This window comes from Danio rerio, chromosome 12 (assembly GCF_049306965.1).
Source record: "Danio rerio strain Tuebingen ecotype United States chromosome 12, GRCz12tu, whole genome shotgun sequence".
NCBI lineage: Eukaryota > Metazoa > Chordata > Actinopteri > Cypriniformes > Danionidae > Danio > Danio rerio.
This window is the reverse complement of record NC_133187.1, coordinates 29,715,188-29,732,248: the sequence shown is the minus strand read 5'-3', so window position 1 is coordinate 29,732,248 and position 17,061 is coordinate 29,715,188. Positions and strand designations below refer to the sequence as shown.

The 17,061-nt window shown below is 43.7% G+C and overlaps 1 protein-coding gene across 1 annotated transcript in view; it reads right to left on the bottom strand.

Annotated features, from left to right (window-relative positions):
- cacna1g (calcium channel, voltage-dependent, T type, alpha 1G subunit) overlaps nt 1–17,061 on the bottom strand; it is a 403,764-nt gene that overhangs the window by 215,174 nt on the left and 171,529 nt on the right. Inside the window, exon 4 of the mRNA XM_073918537.1 lies at nt 7,638–7,771. Coding sequence (XP_073774638.1) covers nt 7,638–7,771 — 134 coding nt within the window. The remainder of the gene's footprint in view (nt 1–7,637; nt 7,772–17,061) is intronic.

The following is a 17,061-nucleotide window of genomic DNA, read 5'->3' as shown; positions in this document are numbered from 1 at the left end:
AAAATAGAAAATAAATGACGAGAATATTGAAGAAAGGGGAGGATAGAAAAGCAGGTAGATGTGGATAAAGGTAAGAAAGAGAAAGAGAAGATGAAATATATAAGATGGTTATTTCTTATATAAACTGTATGTGAACTAAGGAGTGGAAAAGAGAAGAGATGAGATTATACGAGACGAGACATGAGAAGACCAGAGGAGACTAGAAGAGATGAGACGAGAACAGAAGAGAAAAGACAAGATGAAAAGACAAGACGAGATGACACGAGAAGAGAAGACAAGACAAAACAAGAGAAGAGAAGAGAAGAGAAGAGAAGAGAAGAGAAGAGAAGAGAAGAGAAGAGAAGAGAAGAAAAGAGACAAAAAGATAAGAGGAGACAAGAGAAGAGAAGACAAGAAAAGACTAAACAAGACGAGTTGAGATGAGACGAGAAGAGAGAAGAGATGAGAAAAGAGAAGATGAGATGATAAAACAAGAGAAGGGAAGACAAGAAAAGATAAGAGAAGACAAGAGACAAGACAAGAGACAGGACAAGACGAGACGAGATGAGACAAGACAAGAGAAGAGAAGAGAAGAGAAGAGAAGAGAAGAGAAGAGAAGAGAAGAGAAGAGAAGAGAAGAGAAGAGAAGAGAAGAGGAGGAGAGATAAGATGAGATGAGGAGACAAGAAGACAAGAGATGACACGAGAAGACAACACAGCAAGACAAGACAAGACAAGAGGAGACAAGAAGAGAAGAGATGAGATGAGACGAGAATAGAGAAGACAAGACAAGAAGACAAGACAAGACAACACACGACAAGATGAGAAGAGACAAGAGGAAACGAGAAGAGAAGAGAAGAGAAGAGAAGAGAAGAGAAGAGAAGAGAAGAGAAGAGAAGAGAAGAGAAGAGAAGAGAAGAGAAGAGAAGGATGTGAAAGTAGAAGTGTATGAAAGAGTGGAAAAGGATGACACTTTGAAATGGATCTCATTGTGTAAGCTGGTAAAAAGAAAAAGGTAATAAACGAAAAAGGATCAGAATGTGGAAAAGAAAAGGAGGTGAAAGCAGAAGTAAATGTGGACTAGAATAGCATGTGGAAGTAGATGAGAATTAGTGCAAAGTGGAATAGGAAAGAGAAAACAATTTGGCCTGGACTTGATGGTGAAGCTTCCAGACTAAACATAACATCCAGCATATCATTAGAGAAACTAATGAAAAATAATAAGAGTAACACACCAGGTTTTCAAGTAAGAGAGAACTATTTAAGCAAAAATAAAAGATCAAATTTGTCTTGCGTCTGTTTCCTGTCTAGCAAAAGTTGGCGCATGCCTGTGAGACACGATAGTTTTGTGTGAAGCAGTAGTAGAGAGAAACTGCATGAGAGAATAATGCTTGAAATAATAACATATTGGTTCCTTGTCAAAGTATGCAACATTTGGTAGAGCATTATGGAAAAACTCATAAAACTCACTTCCATCAAGGTTATGGCAAAGCATGCTAAAAGAAATTCTAAAAATGCCTTTATACCCAAACTTTTGTTAAAACTGTGAAAGCTTTTCTGTCTCGGAGAGCATTTAACAGCCCCAAAACAATCTCTGAAGACACTGTCACAATTCCTGCAGAGCCCCTGCGGATTTTGGAAGTTTTGTGTATTTAACTCTGTATGTGTGTGTGAATGAGAAGAGGGCAGACTAATTTAAAAGTGATTCAGCAGAAGTTGCCAAACCGCTGCGGGTGTCTAAAACCTGATACCTTGCCTTGGAGGGGTGTATTAAGGGTCTGCATTCTCCGAGGGTTGGCTTTGAAAGATTGAGAAGCAAAAACGATCGTCTCAATGTCTCCACAGATGAGACACACAAAGACATATAATCTTAGAGCACAGCAGCCAACAAATTTTAGACTTCGAGAAGATCTCTGGCTCACCTCAGATGAGGACAGGAGATTCAGCAAAACAGAAAGTGAGAGAAAGGGCTTTTGGAAACTGAGCAATCGAGTTGAACAACCAAATACAATTTATTAACTAGGTAAAAAGGCCGTAGTAAGTTTAAACTTGTGATTTACTGCATCAGAATGTTCTCCAAAAGTTAAAAAAAAGGCATTAAAATGTTAACCTTTAAACTAAAACAAATGGTTCATATAAACAGTGCCTCCAAGTTCTCCGGTTCATAATGAATTGGTCTTTTTATATTACTTTTAGTTGCCAAGTTTTGCCAAAGCACAAAACATGTAGCTTTGTACTTACAAACAAACACCATAGCGCATCAATGAACAAGGGGATCCACCTCAGAGGATCATGGGGCTTTGAACCTGCAGTTTTCTTCAAAATAGTTCTTTCATGTTCATAAGAAAACACAAAATGATGGTGGTTTAAATAAGATAACAACAAAGTATACAAAGAATTATAGATGTTTTGAGGCTGTAAAACCCCATACTACACACTTGATACACTTTTCTCAGACACGCATTAACATTTTTACACTTTTCTCTCGTTTTAACACTATCAAAGTTCAAACTTTTGTTGAAAAATAAGTTCAGTATTATAGAATGAAATCAAAGATCAAAACCTGTTGTCAGACACAAAAGGTTCATTAAGCTTTTTGCTTTTGTGTGGACAATGTTGGCATACAGTGTAATGTTCTTTTTCCTGCAGTCACTGATCTACAGCCAATCAAGATGCAGAACACAATGCACAGTTGCACCACAAGGTGAACCGCGTTATAGCGAGGGACCACTGTAAATGTGAATACATTTAATTCTGGGGAAACCATCCCTTCAAATTCAAGTACTCAACAATATCGTGCTGACACAAAAGAGAAAAAACTACACTTGTATTCCTTTACAATGTATCTGAGAGTAAGTTTTACATAGGATAAGTATATCTATTTATATTTTTATGTGTTTTTGTCCTGTGAGTGTCATTTTGTTACACTGTGAATACGAAAATACCTTTTTCATATGTAAACATAGCTGCAATAAAGCTCTAAAGTTCAAGATAAACTCAAAGAATTTACTTTTATGCATAACCCTTAATATTATGCTAACATTTTTGGTCACACTTTACGATAAAGTTGCATTAGTTAATGCTGGTTAATGGATTATCTAACACGAACTAATCATGAACAATACTTGTACAGCAACAATTACTAATGCATAATTAAAATCCAAATGTATGCTTCTTAAAATAAGTCAATGCATTGTGAGTAACCATCAACAACTTTATTTCCATTAACTAAATGTATTGTTCATTTATTTGCTTATGTACTAAATATAACCAAAGCTCATCGTGGATATGTACCCAGGTGTACATTTCTGCAGACAGTGAAATATGTGGTATGTCTGCTTGCAGTATTTGTTTTTACAAATCTACCGGAGGCCGCTGTTTACACTTTTTGATGATCACAAATTCCTTTTGGGCCTTCTAGCATAAATCCACCAGAGGAGTCATTTACATTTCAGCCAAGCAGGCCGGCCTGTTGTTGACTAAATTAATTGATCGACTGACCCACTCACTACCTTCCCGAAACCGATAGTGTTTTCAAAAGCAATATAGAAAGTAATTTCACCACCTTTTCAGCATGTTATTCATTTATTTTTTGCTTTTGTTTTACCTGGTTTCTAGAACCGTTATTCCCCGAACTCGACCCCGTTGACGCGGTTAACCTCGATCCGCATCCCAAGTTTCCTGACGAATGCAGCAAGCTACTGAGCAAACTGGTAAAAAGCAGACTGTACGGAGGTAAGTGGTCAATCGGTTGTGCTAAATTAAATAGAAGCCATCAGTGACCTCATACCAGCCTGTAGCGTTTGTTTTAAAGACGAAATGCAGCTAAAGCGTACCACTGGCTACAAAAGTCACGCTCTCCAGAAGTGTAGACGTGGTAAGAGTACACAATTAGCCTGTGTTGGCTAAATAAACTGTTATGGGTTCGTTTTCTTTTCTTTTGCTGGTGCTGGGCTGTCCACTAGATGGTGCTCTTGTCTTGAGGTCACTTGTTCCCTTATGTGCGTAGGTTGGAGTGCAGGTGTTTCGTGTTGCCGTTAATGAGTGCATGATAAAAGGATCCCTCTATTGTTCCATCAGGAGAAGCTTGCGTTTTTGGCTTGAGCTGTCTGATCAGTCTCCTCCAGCACCAGACTTTTTGTTTGTTTGAAAGATTACTTAACTTTGAATTTCATGCTTGTTTAAATTACTTTTTTTTATTCTCTTTTCTTTTATTATTTGATTATTGTGGACTTCCACATTCTCATTGTTTACACAGTAAAAAATGCAGGAGTGAATGAATGAATTCATGAATGAATTCCACACAAGTTATTCATGTTGTCCTAACACAAATTAATCAAGTTAATTTAACACTTTCGACAAATTTATGTAGATTGAACATAAAAAAGATGAAGTTGCCCTAATGAAATCTCAAGAATTGTGTTGTTTCAGCTCATTTTAAATTAGTTTGAACGAGCAAAAAATAAATAATTTTTTTTAGTGTATGTTGCAGACTGTTTAGAGCCAGACAGTTTGTAACAACACCCATATTAACATTAGCTAATACAAGCTTATTCTTAAGTGTTAGCATATTTTTTTAACACAGTGCTATGATAGCATGATGTTTTTAGATTTGTACCACAGTACTATAAGTTTAATATGGCAAATCATTTTAGAACAGAGGTACACATCAGCAAAAAAACATACACTAACCTGTACACAACTTGGCATAAACTGTATATATCATGTTACATTTTTGTAAAGGCAATAGCCAAATATTTCAGAAGATTCAGACTCTTCAGACAGTTTCACAAGCGAGCAGACTGCTTAGCATGTGTAAGATGATACTCTCCATCACAAATTACTGCATGTTTTGATGGTAAGCACTGCATCTGGAGAACTATCAAACACCCGGAGGGAGACTACAGTTTAAGCCAACGGAGGAACAAGCCAGCAGTCTGTCACTCTTCTATGGTTATCTTGTGTACACACTTTGGCTAATGCCTCCTGAATGTGCTTCCATACGCTCCATATGCTGGGCTGATTTCCATCTCAACAAATAATCCTATGAGATTACCAACAAGACACTTGAGGTTAGGTCAGAAGTAGTAAATCTGGCAAAAAAAACCACATGCTGTCACTGAGTCAGGACTGACAAGCATCAAAAGCGAAAATGAAAGTTGTTGTGTTTCTTGGAAAGCACGAAGCCAGCAAAGTCGATGATGAACGCAATTTATGTGCATGAGGATGTGAACACATAAGCATTTGTGAGCATGAGTGTTTGTATTATGGTTAACAAACCGCAAATCTTTCTCCCACTATGGGGATTGTCTTTCCTAACCTTAGTGACCTCTGAAAAATAGTTGAGGATCTGGATTCATTTCTTTACTATATTTCCCAGGGTGCACATTTTCACAGCTAACCGTGTGTATTCAATACCAGTCACATTGTTTTATGGTGTTTACAAAGCCATCTTCATTGATCACACTAAAGTGCCTCACAACTGTGTACACTATTTTAGAAGACTTGGGATGCACACATATATACAGACTGTACAAAGTAACCAAAATGATTTTGACACTTACAAAGAACCACAGAAGAATATAATTCCTGCTGCTAACCCAGTGTAATGGAATTCAGAAGAATAGTATGATAACCGGAAGAACCAACTCTGTTATTAAAAATACAATTGACTTTAACCTTTGTGTACTGTTCCCAAAAGTGAAAAACAGCAATAATCAAGAAAGCATGATTAGCTGGTGTCACGGTTTTGCAATCAAAAAATGGCATTATAATGGAATTTAATGAAAAACAGCCATGAGCAAAATGAAATAGAAGTATTTTTGCTTAGAATGTATCGATAATTTTTTAAGCATTTTTCCAAAATGCATACTTACAGTATAGCAACCATTACAGAGAATGGCAGGCAAACATAGTAAAGTCTAGATAGGATACAGCTGCAGATACAGTGCGCACATCAATATGACATCACTTTTTGTGACACTCTGCATACCTGTCAACTGTTCTGTTTTTCCTGGCATTCTCTCGTTTTTTACAATTCTATCCCACTCTTATCTCGTAAAGATGTTTTCCCGTATTTTGTCCTGAATTTTCAATCTTTCTATGAAAGGTGGCAATAAACATTAAAGGGCTTTAATGTGAATCTGTTCTGTGCTTTCATTTTATTTAGAATATTTTATTTACTTGAAAACACTTATAAATATAAAAACGGCAGGATTTCCTTCCTTTCCATGGCTCCGTTGCCCCTCCAATGCAATCCTCAATGTAGCGGTGTTTCCCAAATGGATGTGATTTGAAGCGGAAAGAAAGTGGACAATCTAGGTTTTGGTGTTTGGACAGACATGTATACATATAATAATAATAATAATAATAATAATAATAATAATAATAATAATAATAATAATAACAACATCTAAACATGCCGATCTAATGGTTTTTCTTTAAAACACAACAAATTTTGTCTTAAATGAGCATAAAAAGAAATATAAAGCATAAGAACCCCTATTTTCATATCCCTAGTTGACAGGTATGCATTGTATAACAATAATTAATATTTTTACAGCACAGTGACGGTTGGGTTTTGGGTTGGGGTAGGGGTAGACATTTAAAAATACAATTTATTGGGTAATTTAATAAATAACATGAATAATACTCTGTACATATACCACTGTTACACATGCTGAATGCATGACCAGTGTTATCTGCACATGCTTGTTTTTTTACACAGTCTGTGCCTGCAAAACAATCATCAGAGTGCGCTTTACTACGGCAGAGCAAAGTATAGATGTGCTGTCCTTCAGCTTGCATTAGAAAATGTTCGGTTTACTGTTAGGAAACCCACATTAGGCAAGTCTGATATATGGGAGTCTTTTTCGTTCATCATAGACGAAAATGAAATATGTGATTTGTGATAATACCTCAAATTTTACCTTTTAGCAGTCACAAGACTGGAACCTAAGGTTTATGGCGGCACTCATGTTTTATCACAAAAGAGCAAACAAAACTGACATTTAGTCTACAATCCTTGCACAACCTACAGTTTTATTTCACTCTTTTGGTAGTACCCAAATTAAACGTGACATTTTGGAAACCAGATCTAAATTCAACGGAAAGAGTCGGGTCAGATAAAAAAATTATTCTAACTGGCAGCGGGTAATCAACGGCTGAATATACAGCAGGATAAAACCTTGGGTTGGGTGCTGAATAAAACCTTGTGGGAGCAGGTGGAAGAGGAACAAAAAAATCAGTCCCACGCAGACCTCTACTGTCAGGCTAAAGTTTTCATTTTCCAAGATCTCCTATTGCACCTTTAAAAAGCTCTGATGTTGATCTAAATTTGTGTTCTATCCCCTTTTTGTGAAAAATCTAAGGAAAATTGTTTTTATGTATTGCTCCATATGATAACAGTTTCATAATTTACTGAAATCAAACATATAAAAAAAAATCCAAGTTAACTATTGAAATTCAACAAATGTATTCATGTATTTTAAATGTAAAGTTGAACTTTCAATATAAATGAGAGAAGCTACAATCATAAATCAAATACTCCATTTGTGTTTCATGACACACATTCTTATATATTACACAGTTTATATAAATCCCAGCTTTTACTTGAAAAAAAAAGGTAAAAGTTTGAGGGAAGTGATTTCAGAACTTACCCAGCCAACACAATGAAGAAGTCTAGCCGATTCCAGGTGTCTCCAAGGTAACACTTTTTCCCAAAGATACCCAGTGCAACCATCTTGATTACCATCTCCACGGCAAAAAAAGCAAAGATGAAATCATCAAAGTCCTGAGGGGGGGAAGACAGAAATAACCAAAAGGTTAGCAAAAGCTTAAAATGCTGCAATTCTGATTTTGCAAAAAATGCTCTTTATCAGCATAAACAACTTAGCTCACACTAAATTGACAACTTATAATGAAAAAAAAGAAAACCTTAAAAAGGCATATGCAGATGAATATTACATTTCCAGTTTGATGTCACAGCATGGTGTGTGTCCATATAAGCCTTGACTCATCCTTACTCTGTGATCTTAGGAAGTCTGAGTGTGCACAAACAGCCAACTCACACAAGTCCATACACACAAATCCTCAGCTAGTCCTTCACTTGTGTTACTCAGCATGTGCTTTGCATAAAAATATTTAAATCTAAAGTAATAATGCAATAAGGAGCTTGCATTTGATAAATGTGAATACAGCATCAACAGCGAGTCAGTGTGTCATTGATCTTAGATTGAGTAAATACTGTAAGTCATTCAAAGGGTTATTCTGTGTAGTGAGATGAATCTATTATTAGTGGAGGAAAAAGATATTCTACATATTTTCTTGGCTTCTAAGCATTTTTTCACCAGAGTTGACTGTACATTTCTTAACCTAACGAACAAAATAGTGTATTGATGACAATCTAGCTACTGTTGTTACAATATTTTATACAAAATGAAGCCAAAACCAAATAGATTTTTATGTTTTAGGAATTTAAAAACAAAAACGTGTCAAAGAAAAACTTCACTAAAAACAAACTCTTGAATAACCATTGTTTTTGTGGGGACACGGTAATAAGCAGGTTTGGTTTGAGGTAAAGTTGGGCAATGTCGACCAATTTGGCATCGTACGATGTCTAATGTAAAATATCACGATTGACGATAGCATCATCATTGTAGGCAGCGGTGAATTAATTATTTGTAGCCCACCATTTCTATTAACTATCTGACCCGCAGGGTCTTTGATTTACCCATAACCAAATCACAAATAAATAAAGATAAGTAACACACAAATTGCCACCTGTCAATCCCTTTTTTCCGCAGGACTCTGGCATGAATAGGCAGAGTGATCTGTGTTGTTATAAAGGTGTCAACCAACTTGGTTAGTAAAAAAGGTGCACAACCAACAGAAGCCAACCAACAGTATCTGAGGTTTTCGCTAAATTTTCAAAGTACAAGCATGAGAGCGAAAGATTGAATCAGTGTACTGACGATGGGAAACGTTATAGATTCAAAAGACATAAGAGTCGTTATCACGTTTAATAACTATAGTGAGATGCGATCCAGTAATACATCCTTGATAAACTGTCTGAGTGCACTGCTCTCTATAGTTTTGTGCTCAAAGCACCGGCTGCGCTGACTGCCTGGAGCTCAGACGTGCGCGTATGCTGCAGCTCATGCCTGTGTGTGTATGTGTGTTTGTGTATGTGTGTGGTCACGAGATGTGCGTTTTTAGCAATATAGTGTAGATAGAGAGCTGTTCAAAAATGCTAGATGAAACGCCAGTGTGGCCGTGGATCGTTTTCGTTTTAAAATGTCATTTTAAAACAAAGACGTACTAGTGTAAACGGGGCCATGTGTATTTTTCATGAGTGGGTTGCTGCTGCGACGGGGGTGGGGTGAAGGATCGCGATGTCAGCTTAGCATTGTGATGTCTATCAGCCATCGAAGATGGACAATGGCATCATCTATCGACCCAACCCTAGCCTGTGCCTACGCCTCCTGTCTTGCCTAAAAAAGCTATGCTAGAGCACACCAAAAAGACTACAGATGCCAAGTAAGATTCCACACCTACAGTTGAAGTCAGAATTATTAGCCCCCCCATTGATTTTTTTATCTTTTTTTTTTCTTTTTTTTAAATTTTACCCAAATTATTTTTTAACTGAACAAGAAAATTTTCACAGTAATGTCTGATAATATTTTTTTCTTCTGGAAAATGTTGCTTTTGTTTTATTTCGGTAAGAAAAAAAGCAGTTTTTAATTTTTTAAACACAATTTTAAGGACAAAATTACTAGCCTCTTTGAGCTAATTTGTTTATCAATATTCTACAGAACAACTATCCTTATACATTAACTTGTCTAATTACCCTAACCTGCCTATTAAACCTAATTAACCTAGTTAAGCCTTTAAATGTCACTTTAAGCTGTATAGAAGTGTTTTGAAAAATATCTAGTCAAATATTATTTTCTATCATCATGGCAAAGATAAAATAAATTAGTTATTAGAAATGAGTCAGTACAACTATTATGTTCAGAAATGTGTTAAACGGAAATTGGGGAGAAAAATAAACAGGGAGGCTAATAATTCTGACTTTCCACTCAAAAATGCAAATTAACTTTATGCACAAAACTAGAACACAGCATAAAAGTTTTGCGAATAAAGCACCGTTTCCATCCAATGAGTGAAAGAGAACAAAATCTTCACTTCCTGATTAACTGGCGCCAAGATTCAACAATAAAAATGGAATTTACTGCGGTAGGAGAAGCTGAGTGAATCTTATACTTATTTAATTAATGACTTGTGACTCAGAAGACAATGCTGACATGCAATTAACGTGGGTTGGCTTTTGAAGGTGTGAGACGCAGAGCACAGATGCTCTTGACAATTCTTGAGGTAAGTAATAATATAATAACATTAATATTGAAATGTTTAGGGCATTTTTTGAGAACCGAAACAACATTTTAGATGTTTAACAATGTGTTCAGCAGCTTTGTTTGTCCTTTCACACAAATTTTTATCATCACATGATCTCTTAGAACACAATCATATGTACTTTATCATACTGTAGTTTATTAGACATTGATATCTCCAGGTAAGAGAGTAGAACGTTCGAGGTTACTAAAGTAACCCTTCGTTCCCCGAGGAGGGGAACGGAAGCACTATAAGTGGATTTGATTGTAAAATCCACGCATTGGGAGGTTCGGTTCAGAAGCTACTCGTCTGAAAGAGTATTGAACGGGCCAATTAAGAATGAATTGGCAGCGCAAGCCTGCGCAGGTGAGCGGCATAAGCAATCAACTGAGTATATAAGCTCACCTGGCGCCAGCAGACGCTATCCTTTTTAAGCTGAAGAGACTTTCAACAGCTAAGGGACAGTCATTATGGCGACGGAGTATAGTGCTTCCGTTCCCCTCCTCGGGGAACGAAGGGTTACTTTAGTAACCTCGAACGTTCCCCTTCGGGGGGAACTTCAGCACTATAAGTGGATTTGATTGTAAAATCCACGCATTGGGAGCCCATTGAAAGCGCCATAATGACTGCACCTTACCAACACCCCCGATGAGGGGATTGTCAAGCAAGCGTGACGCACCCACATCATGGGGGGCGCGGTCCTCCAACGTGTCCCTGGCCCTAATTTATCCTACTTCAACAGAAGTTTTACGGATTTATATATATTTTTTGGGAAGTCGTGAGCATCTAGATAATTCTAGGAAAATACGACAGTACGTTGGGAAGCGTGCAATCCCGATAGGGAGGACGCTGCGGAGGCCATCCGTTACCCAAGGGGGGATAGATGACAGAATTTACATATGGACTAGCCCTAAAAAGGGGGAGTACGCATAGCAAAAGAGTGGTTAGCGGGGAGGGAAGACACGGGTCCGCCCAGGGGGGGGACTTAACCGTGGCGGAATAAGCATATGGGATCGCCTAGTGGGGATTACGCATAGCAGGCACCTTTACCCAAAACGCGGGCTGACCAGCGGGCAGACCTACAACGTAGTGGGCCAGCAAGTGACTCCTCCGCTGAGTCAGTGCTGGGGGCCACGGAGGAATCTGCAGGGCTCACCTGACGGGGAACTTTACTGACAGATAAAAAGGCGCACGTATCTCCGTGTTAGGGAAAATGGCGCAGCAAGCGTGTTTCAACACCCTACCGAATTGTTTCCTCAATCACCAAGGGTTACCTAATACCCTTGAGGAAACCGGCTCCACTCGCAGATTGTAAAACCTTGCAAATGTGTTGGGTGTCACCCAGCCCGCAGCTCTACAGATGTCTGTTAGAGGGGCGCCGCGTGCGCGCACTCGAGAGGATGCGAAGCTCCGAGTGGAGTGCGCACGCGCTCTCGGGGGACGCGGCTCATCTCGGCTCTGATAGTGAAAGAAAGGCATCCACAATCTAGTGGGAACTTATTTCGGTACGGCACTTCCCTGCTGCCGACCGCTATAACAGACGAAGAGCTGCTCAGATGATCTAAACTCTGAGTGCGGTCCGGATAATACGCAAAACGCGAACTGGACAATAAGAAGGGCTGGGTCTGCCTCCTCCGAGGGCAGCGCTTGCAGGCTCACTACCTCGTATTAAAACGGAGTGGTAGGAACCTTGGGCACATATCGCGGGCGGGGTCTCAGGACGTGAGAGAAGCCAGCCCAATTACAGGCACGAGTCACTGACCGAAAAATGCCTCCGGGTCCCCGACCCTCTAATCGATATCAACGCGACCAGCAGAGCTGTCTTCAGGGACAGAAAGATACTGAGTCGAGGATCGAAGTGATCTGACGCGGCTTGTGTAGCGAGGGCGATATCCTAAGAGGTCATGAGAGGGGGCGGGGTGGATTAATTCGCTTAACGCCCCTGAGGAACCGGATGATGAGGTTATGCGTTCCCACGGTGCTGCCAGCCACCGCGTTATGAGAGCGGAGATGGCAGCCACGTAACCTTGAGTGTGGAGGGCGACAGCCTGCTCTCCAACTTATCTCGGCGTAAAGAAAGCACAACGCTGATCTGGCAAATTACGGGGGTCTTCTCAGCGAGAGACACACCATTCAGTGAATAGACTCCACGTCAGGGCATAGGCGCGCTCGGGGAGGGGGCTCTAGCCCGAGTGACGGTATTAGCCACCGCAATCGGAGGTTACCTAAGTCTTCCTCGCGTCTAAAAATCTCTTCAAAGATCGGCGAGGGTGCCAGGTGGTGCCCTGTCCCTGAGAGAGTAGGTGCTCTCTCGAAGGGACTGCCAGGGGAGGGCTATCGCGAGGGAGAGCTCTGACATCCAGGTCCGGTTGAGCCAGAGGGGCGCAACCAGCAACCTGTTCCTCATCCTCCCTGACCTTGCACAGTAACTGCGCGAGCAGGCTCACTGGGGGAAACGCGTATTTGCGCATGCCCCGAGGCCAGCTGTAAGCCAGTGCATCCGTGCCGAGAGCACTCGGTCAGGGAAAGAACAACTGGCAATGAGCGATCTCGGGGGAAGCAACAGATCGATCTGGGCTTCCCCGAATCGCGCCCATATCAGCTGAACAGACTCGGGGTGGAGTCTCCATTCTCCAGGACGCAAGGCTGCCGTGAGAGCGCATCGGCTGCACGGTTGAGCTTGCCTGAATATGAATGGCGTGCAGCGATTTCAGCCGCGGATGACTCCAGAGGAGCAGACGGCGGGCGAGCTGAGACATGCGGCGAGAGCGCATACCCCCTATACGGCTGATATACGGCACCGCCGCCGTACTGTCCGTCCTGACCAGCACGTGTTGCCGCTCCAGCACCGGAAAAAAACGGTGGAGAGCGAGGAACACTGCCAACAGCTCCAGGCGATATGCCAATGCAACTGGGTACCTTTCCACAGGTCCGCAGCCGCATGCCCGCAACGCACAGCCCCCCAGCCCGTGTTGGAAGTGTCTGCTGAAACGACAACAAGACTGGACGCCTGTTCTAGAGACACCCAGGCCTGTAGGAACGAGGGGTCGCTCCAAGGGCTGAGGGCGCGGCGACACAGCGCAGTAACAGAGACTCGGTGTGCGCGCGCGTGCCATGCGCGTCTGGGGACTCGATCGTGAAGCCAGTGCTGAAGTGGTCTCATATAGAATAATCCGAGCGGCATGAAGCGGCTGCGGATGCCATATGCCCCAGGAGCCTCTGAAATAGTTTCAGTGGGACCACTATTTTACTGTCGAGCTCTCTCAGACAGTACAGCATCAGCTGAGCGCGCTCTCCGGAGAGGCGCGCTGCCATGGTGACCGAGTCCAGCTCCAGCCCGAGAGAAGAGATCCTCTGCACGGGGGCGAGTTTGCTCTTTTCTCGGTTGACCTGAAACCCCCACAGGTGGAAGTGCCAGAGCACTTTGTCTCTGTGCATAATCAACTGCTCCGAGAGAGGGCAAAATCAGCCAGTCGTAAAGAAATTGAGTATGCAGATGCCCGCGAGCCGAAGGGGCGCTGAGGCACCCTCCGCGGGCTTGGTGAGGACCCGCGGAGACAGAGAGAGCCCGAAGGGGAGGGCTTTGTATTGCCAAGCTCGACCTTCAAACGCAAACCGCAGAAACTGTCGGTGGCGAGGAAGAGTGGAGACATGGAAATACGCGTCCATCAGGTCTAATGCTGCAGACCAACCCAGAGGACGAACGCACCGGAGGATGCGCTTCTGCGTGAGCATTCTGAACGGCAGCTTGTGCAGGCAGCGGTTCAAAACGCGCAGATCTAGGATTGGCCGTGACCCACCGCTCTTTTTGGGCACGATGAAGCGTGGGCTGTAAAACCCGCTCTCCATCTCGGCTGGAGGGAGCGGCTCGATTGCATCCTTCGCCAGGAGGACAGCAATCTCCTCTCGCAAGACAAGGGCGGACAGGGGGCTGACCCTGGTGAATACACACCCGTGACTTGGGGGGCCGTTTCGCGAACTGAATCGCATAGCCGAGTCTGATTGTGCGTATGAGCCACCGCGAAGAGCTGGCCCGCGCTAACCAGGCAGGCAGAGCTCTCGCTAATGGACTCATCGCTACAATCGCTGACGTACCAGCAGTGGGGCAGCGCGGAGTGGGTGTGCTGATCCGGGAAGCTCGCGGGTCCCACGGAAAAGCTGGAGGTGAGATATTTGCTCTCACTCCAAACCCGAGCTCCGGAGGGGAGGCTTGAGGGGTGGGAGAAAGGAGACCGTCCTCCCAGCGCTCGTGAGCCACTGGCGAAACGCACCGAATCTGCAAGCTAGAAAGCATAGCGTCCCAGACTGGCAGATTTCGGGCTGTCACATCTGGGGAAGTGAAAAGTGCCCTTTCATAATGTTTTCATGGCAGTAAAAAGTGCCGTTGGAAATGGGGCCCCGCCCTCCAGCGGGGAAAGAGCAAGTTCCCTCTTCTCCAGATGGCCTGTCCCAGGGGCGCTTCGCGGTCCGTTGCCGGACTTAGCGGCGTTCTGGGCAGGGGGGCTGCCTGCTTCCGAGGTGCCCGACGCGCTCGCTTCGCCGGAGGCGTGTGCGGGGGCGGAGCAGCTCTCGTAGGCGGGCGCCTTCGGCGAGGAGCAGGTATGAATGGCACGGCGGGCGGAGCGGGCTACGGACCGCCGATAAGACATCACCCACCAACTGCTCTCTCACCGCCTTGAATTCCTGGGTGAATTCACAGACAGTGTCGCCGAACCTGGCTGGGGATATGGGGAAGTCAAGAAAGCGGACTTTGTCGACTTTGCGCATATCAGCCAGGGGTGGCGCTCCTGGACCACTAATGTGGACATCGTCCTCCCCAACGCACACGCAGCGGACTCAGTAGTCCGAAGAGCTAAGTCGGCGGCGGTGCGAAGCTCGTAAGCCTGGGTTGGACCCACCCTCGTGCAGCTCGGCCAGCGCCTGCGCTTGGTAGCGCTGGTAGGTGGCTATCGCATGCAAGGCGGAAGCAGCCTGGCCCGCAGCTATGTAAGCTCTAGCTCCGAGGGAGGTAGATAACTTACAGGCTTTGGATGGGAGACGAGGCGGACCCCGCCAAGAAGAGGCGCCGCGCGGATTTACCGCCATCGCGCACTCAACCTGAGGAATCGCCACATACCCCCTGGCTGTTTCACTGTCAAGATTGGTTAGGGTGGAGGAACACGCAGCACGAGCAGAAAAATGTGCTTTACAAGACCGCGTGAGCCTACTGTGCACCTCCGGGAAGAAGGGAACGCCCCTCTAGTCGGTCCGGCCGCGGAGCTGGGGGATAAACCATCTCCAACCCACGGCCGAAGCAGCCCGGGAAAGCACGGCTAACATGTCTGTTTCAGGATCCGTAGTGACAGCGCTCACCAGCCCGAAGGGGGCGAGCGGGTCTGGATCATCATCGGACAATGAAAGCCCACCCTCCGATGCCGCGGTGGACATCTGGTCTCCGGTGTCATCGGGCGTAAGGGCTACCATCTGTTAGACGGATCGCTTCCCCCGCCCGAAGCTTGGATGGAGCGCTTAGAGGAGCGGGAGGTCCGCGGGCCCGTGGGCGACGGATTATCTCTCGCTGAAACCCTCAGATCTGCCCGAGTGCCCGCTGCAGAGCAGGGGACAACTGGGGTGGTTCACCCTTTTGCAAAGGCTAACCGCGATCTTGCGCAACAGTCATGGCATCGCAATGACGACATGAACTGCCCGCGAGCAGCGCATTAACATGCTGGACCCCCAGACATGCAACGCAGTGCCCGCGCCCATCATCCGAGGACAGGAAACCACCGCATCCAGAAACGCACAGTCGGAGCGCCGTCCTGATAAGGACGTGCTGCACGACTGTGTTGCTCTTTCTGTGAAGTTTGCAACTTTATACGCACCGCTCTGGAGGACCGGACCCAAAGAACGCCAGGCAAGGGAGAAACCCAGCTCGACCGTCTGCCACTGCGTGTACACACTCTGGACCGGGAGAATGCTCTCGTTCGCTCAGAATCGCTGGTCACAGCAGGAGGAACCCTCATCGACTCGATCAGAAAGTCTCTGAAGCGAAAAGGATAGCGTCTGCTGGCGCCAGGTGAGCTTATATACTCAGTTGATTGCTTATGCCGCTCACCTGCGCAGGCTTGCGCTGCCAATTCATTCTTAATTGGCCCGTTCAATACTCTTTCAGACGAGTAGCTTCTGAACCGAACCTCCCAATGCGTGGATTTTACAAATCAAATCCACTTATAGTGCTGAAGTTCCCCCCGAAGGGGAACTAAAGTTATATTTATCCCTGATTTCTTCTATAGCACTGTAAATAGCTGTTTGCTTTAAAGTAATCTATTGCACAAAATTCTATATACATAATCACTGCCTGATTTGACTGGAGTGTGAATTGCAGAACACATGCAAAAATAGTAATGTTGGCATGTTCAGATGTTTTACTAACTTCTGTTGTTGTTTTCGCTATGTGCTTTTGTTATCATAAGGCACATATTTAGAGTAGTTATATGATGATATGTTTGCTTACAGTGTGCTGCTGAAAAAGTATTTTAAACGTAAGTATTTGGATATAAAGGCTATTTGTCAGGTCTTGAGTAGAGATGATAGGTTTGAGACACCAGTGGCCATATGAACCCAGACACCATCACTTCTTCAAGGTCAACTGTGAGCGAAAGACTCCTGGGTTTTCTCAGCCAGAGAGGACATTTGTCAAAGCTCTTAAGT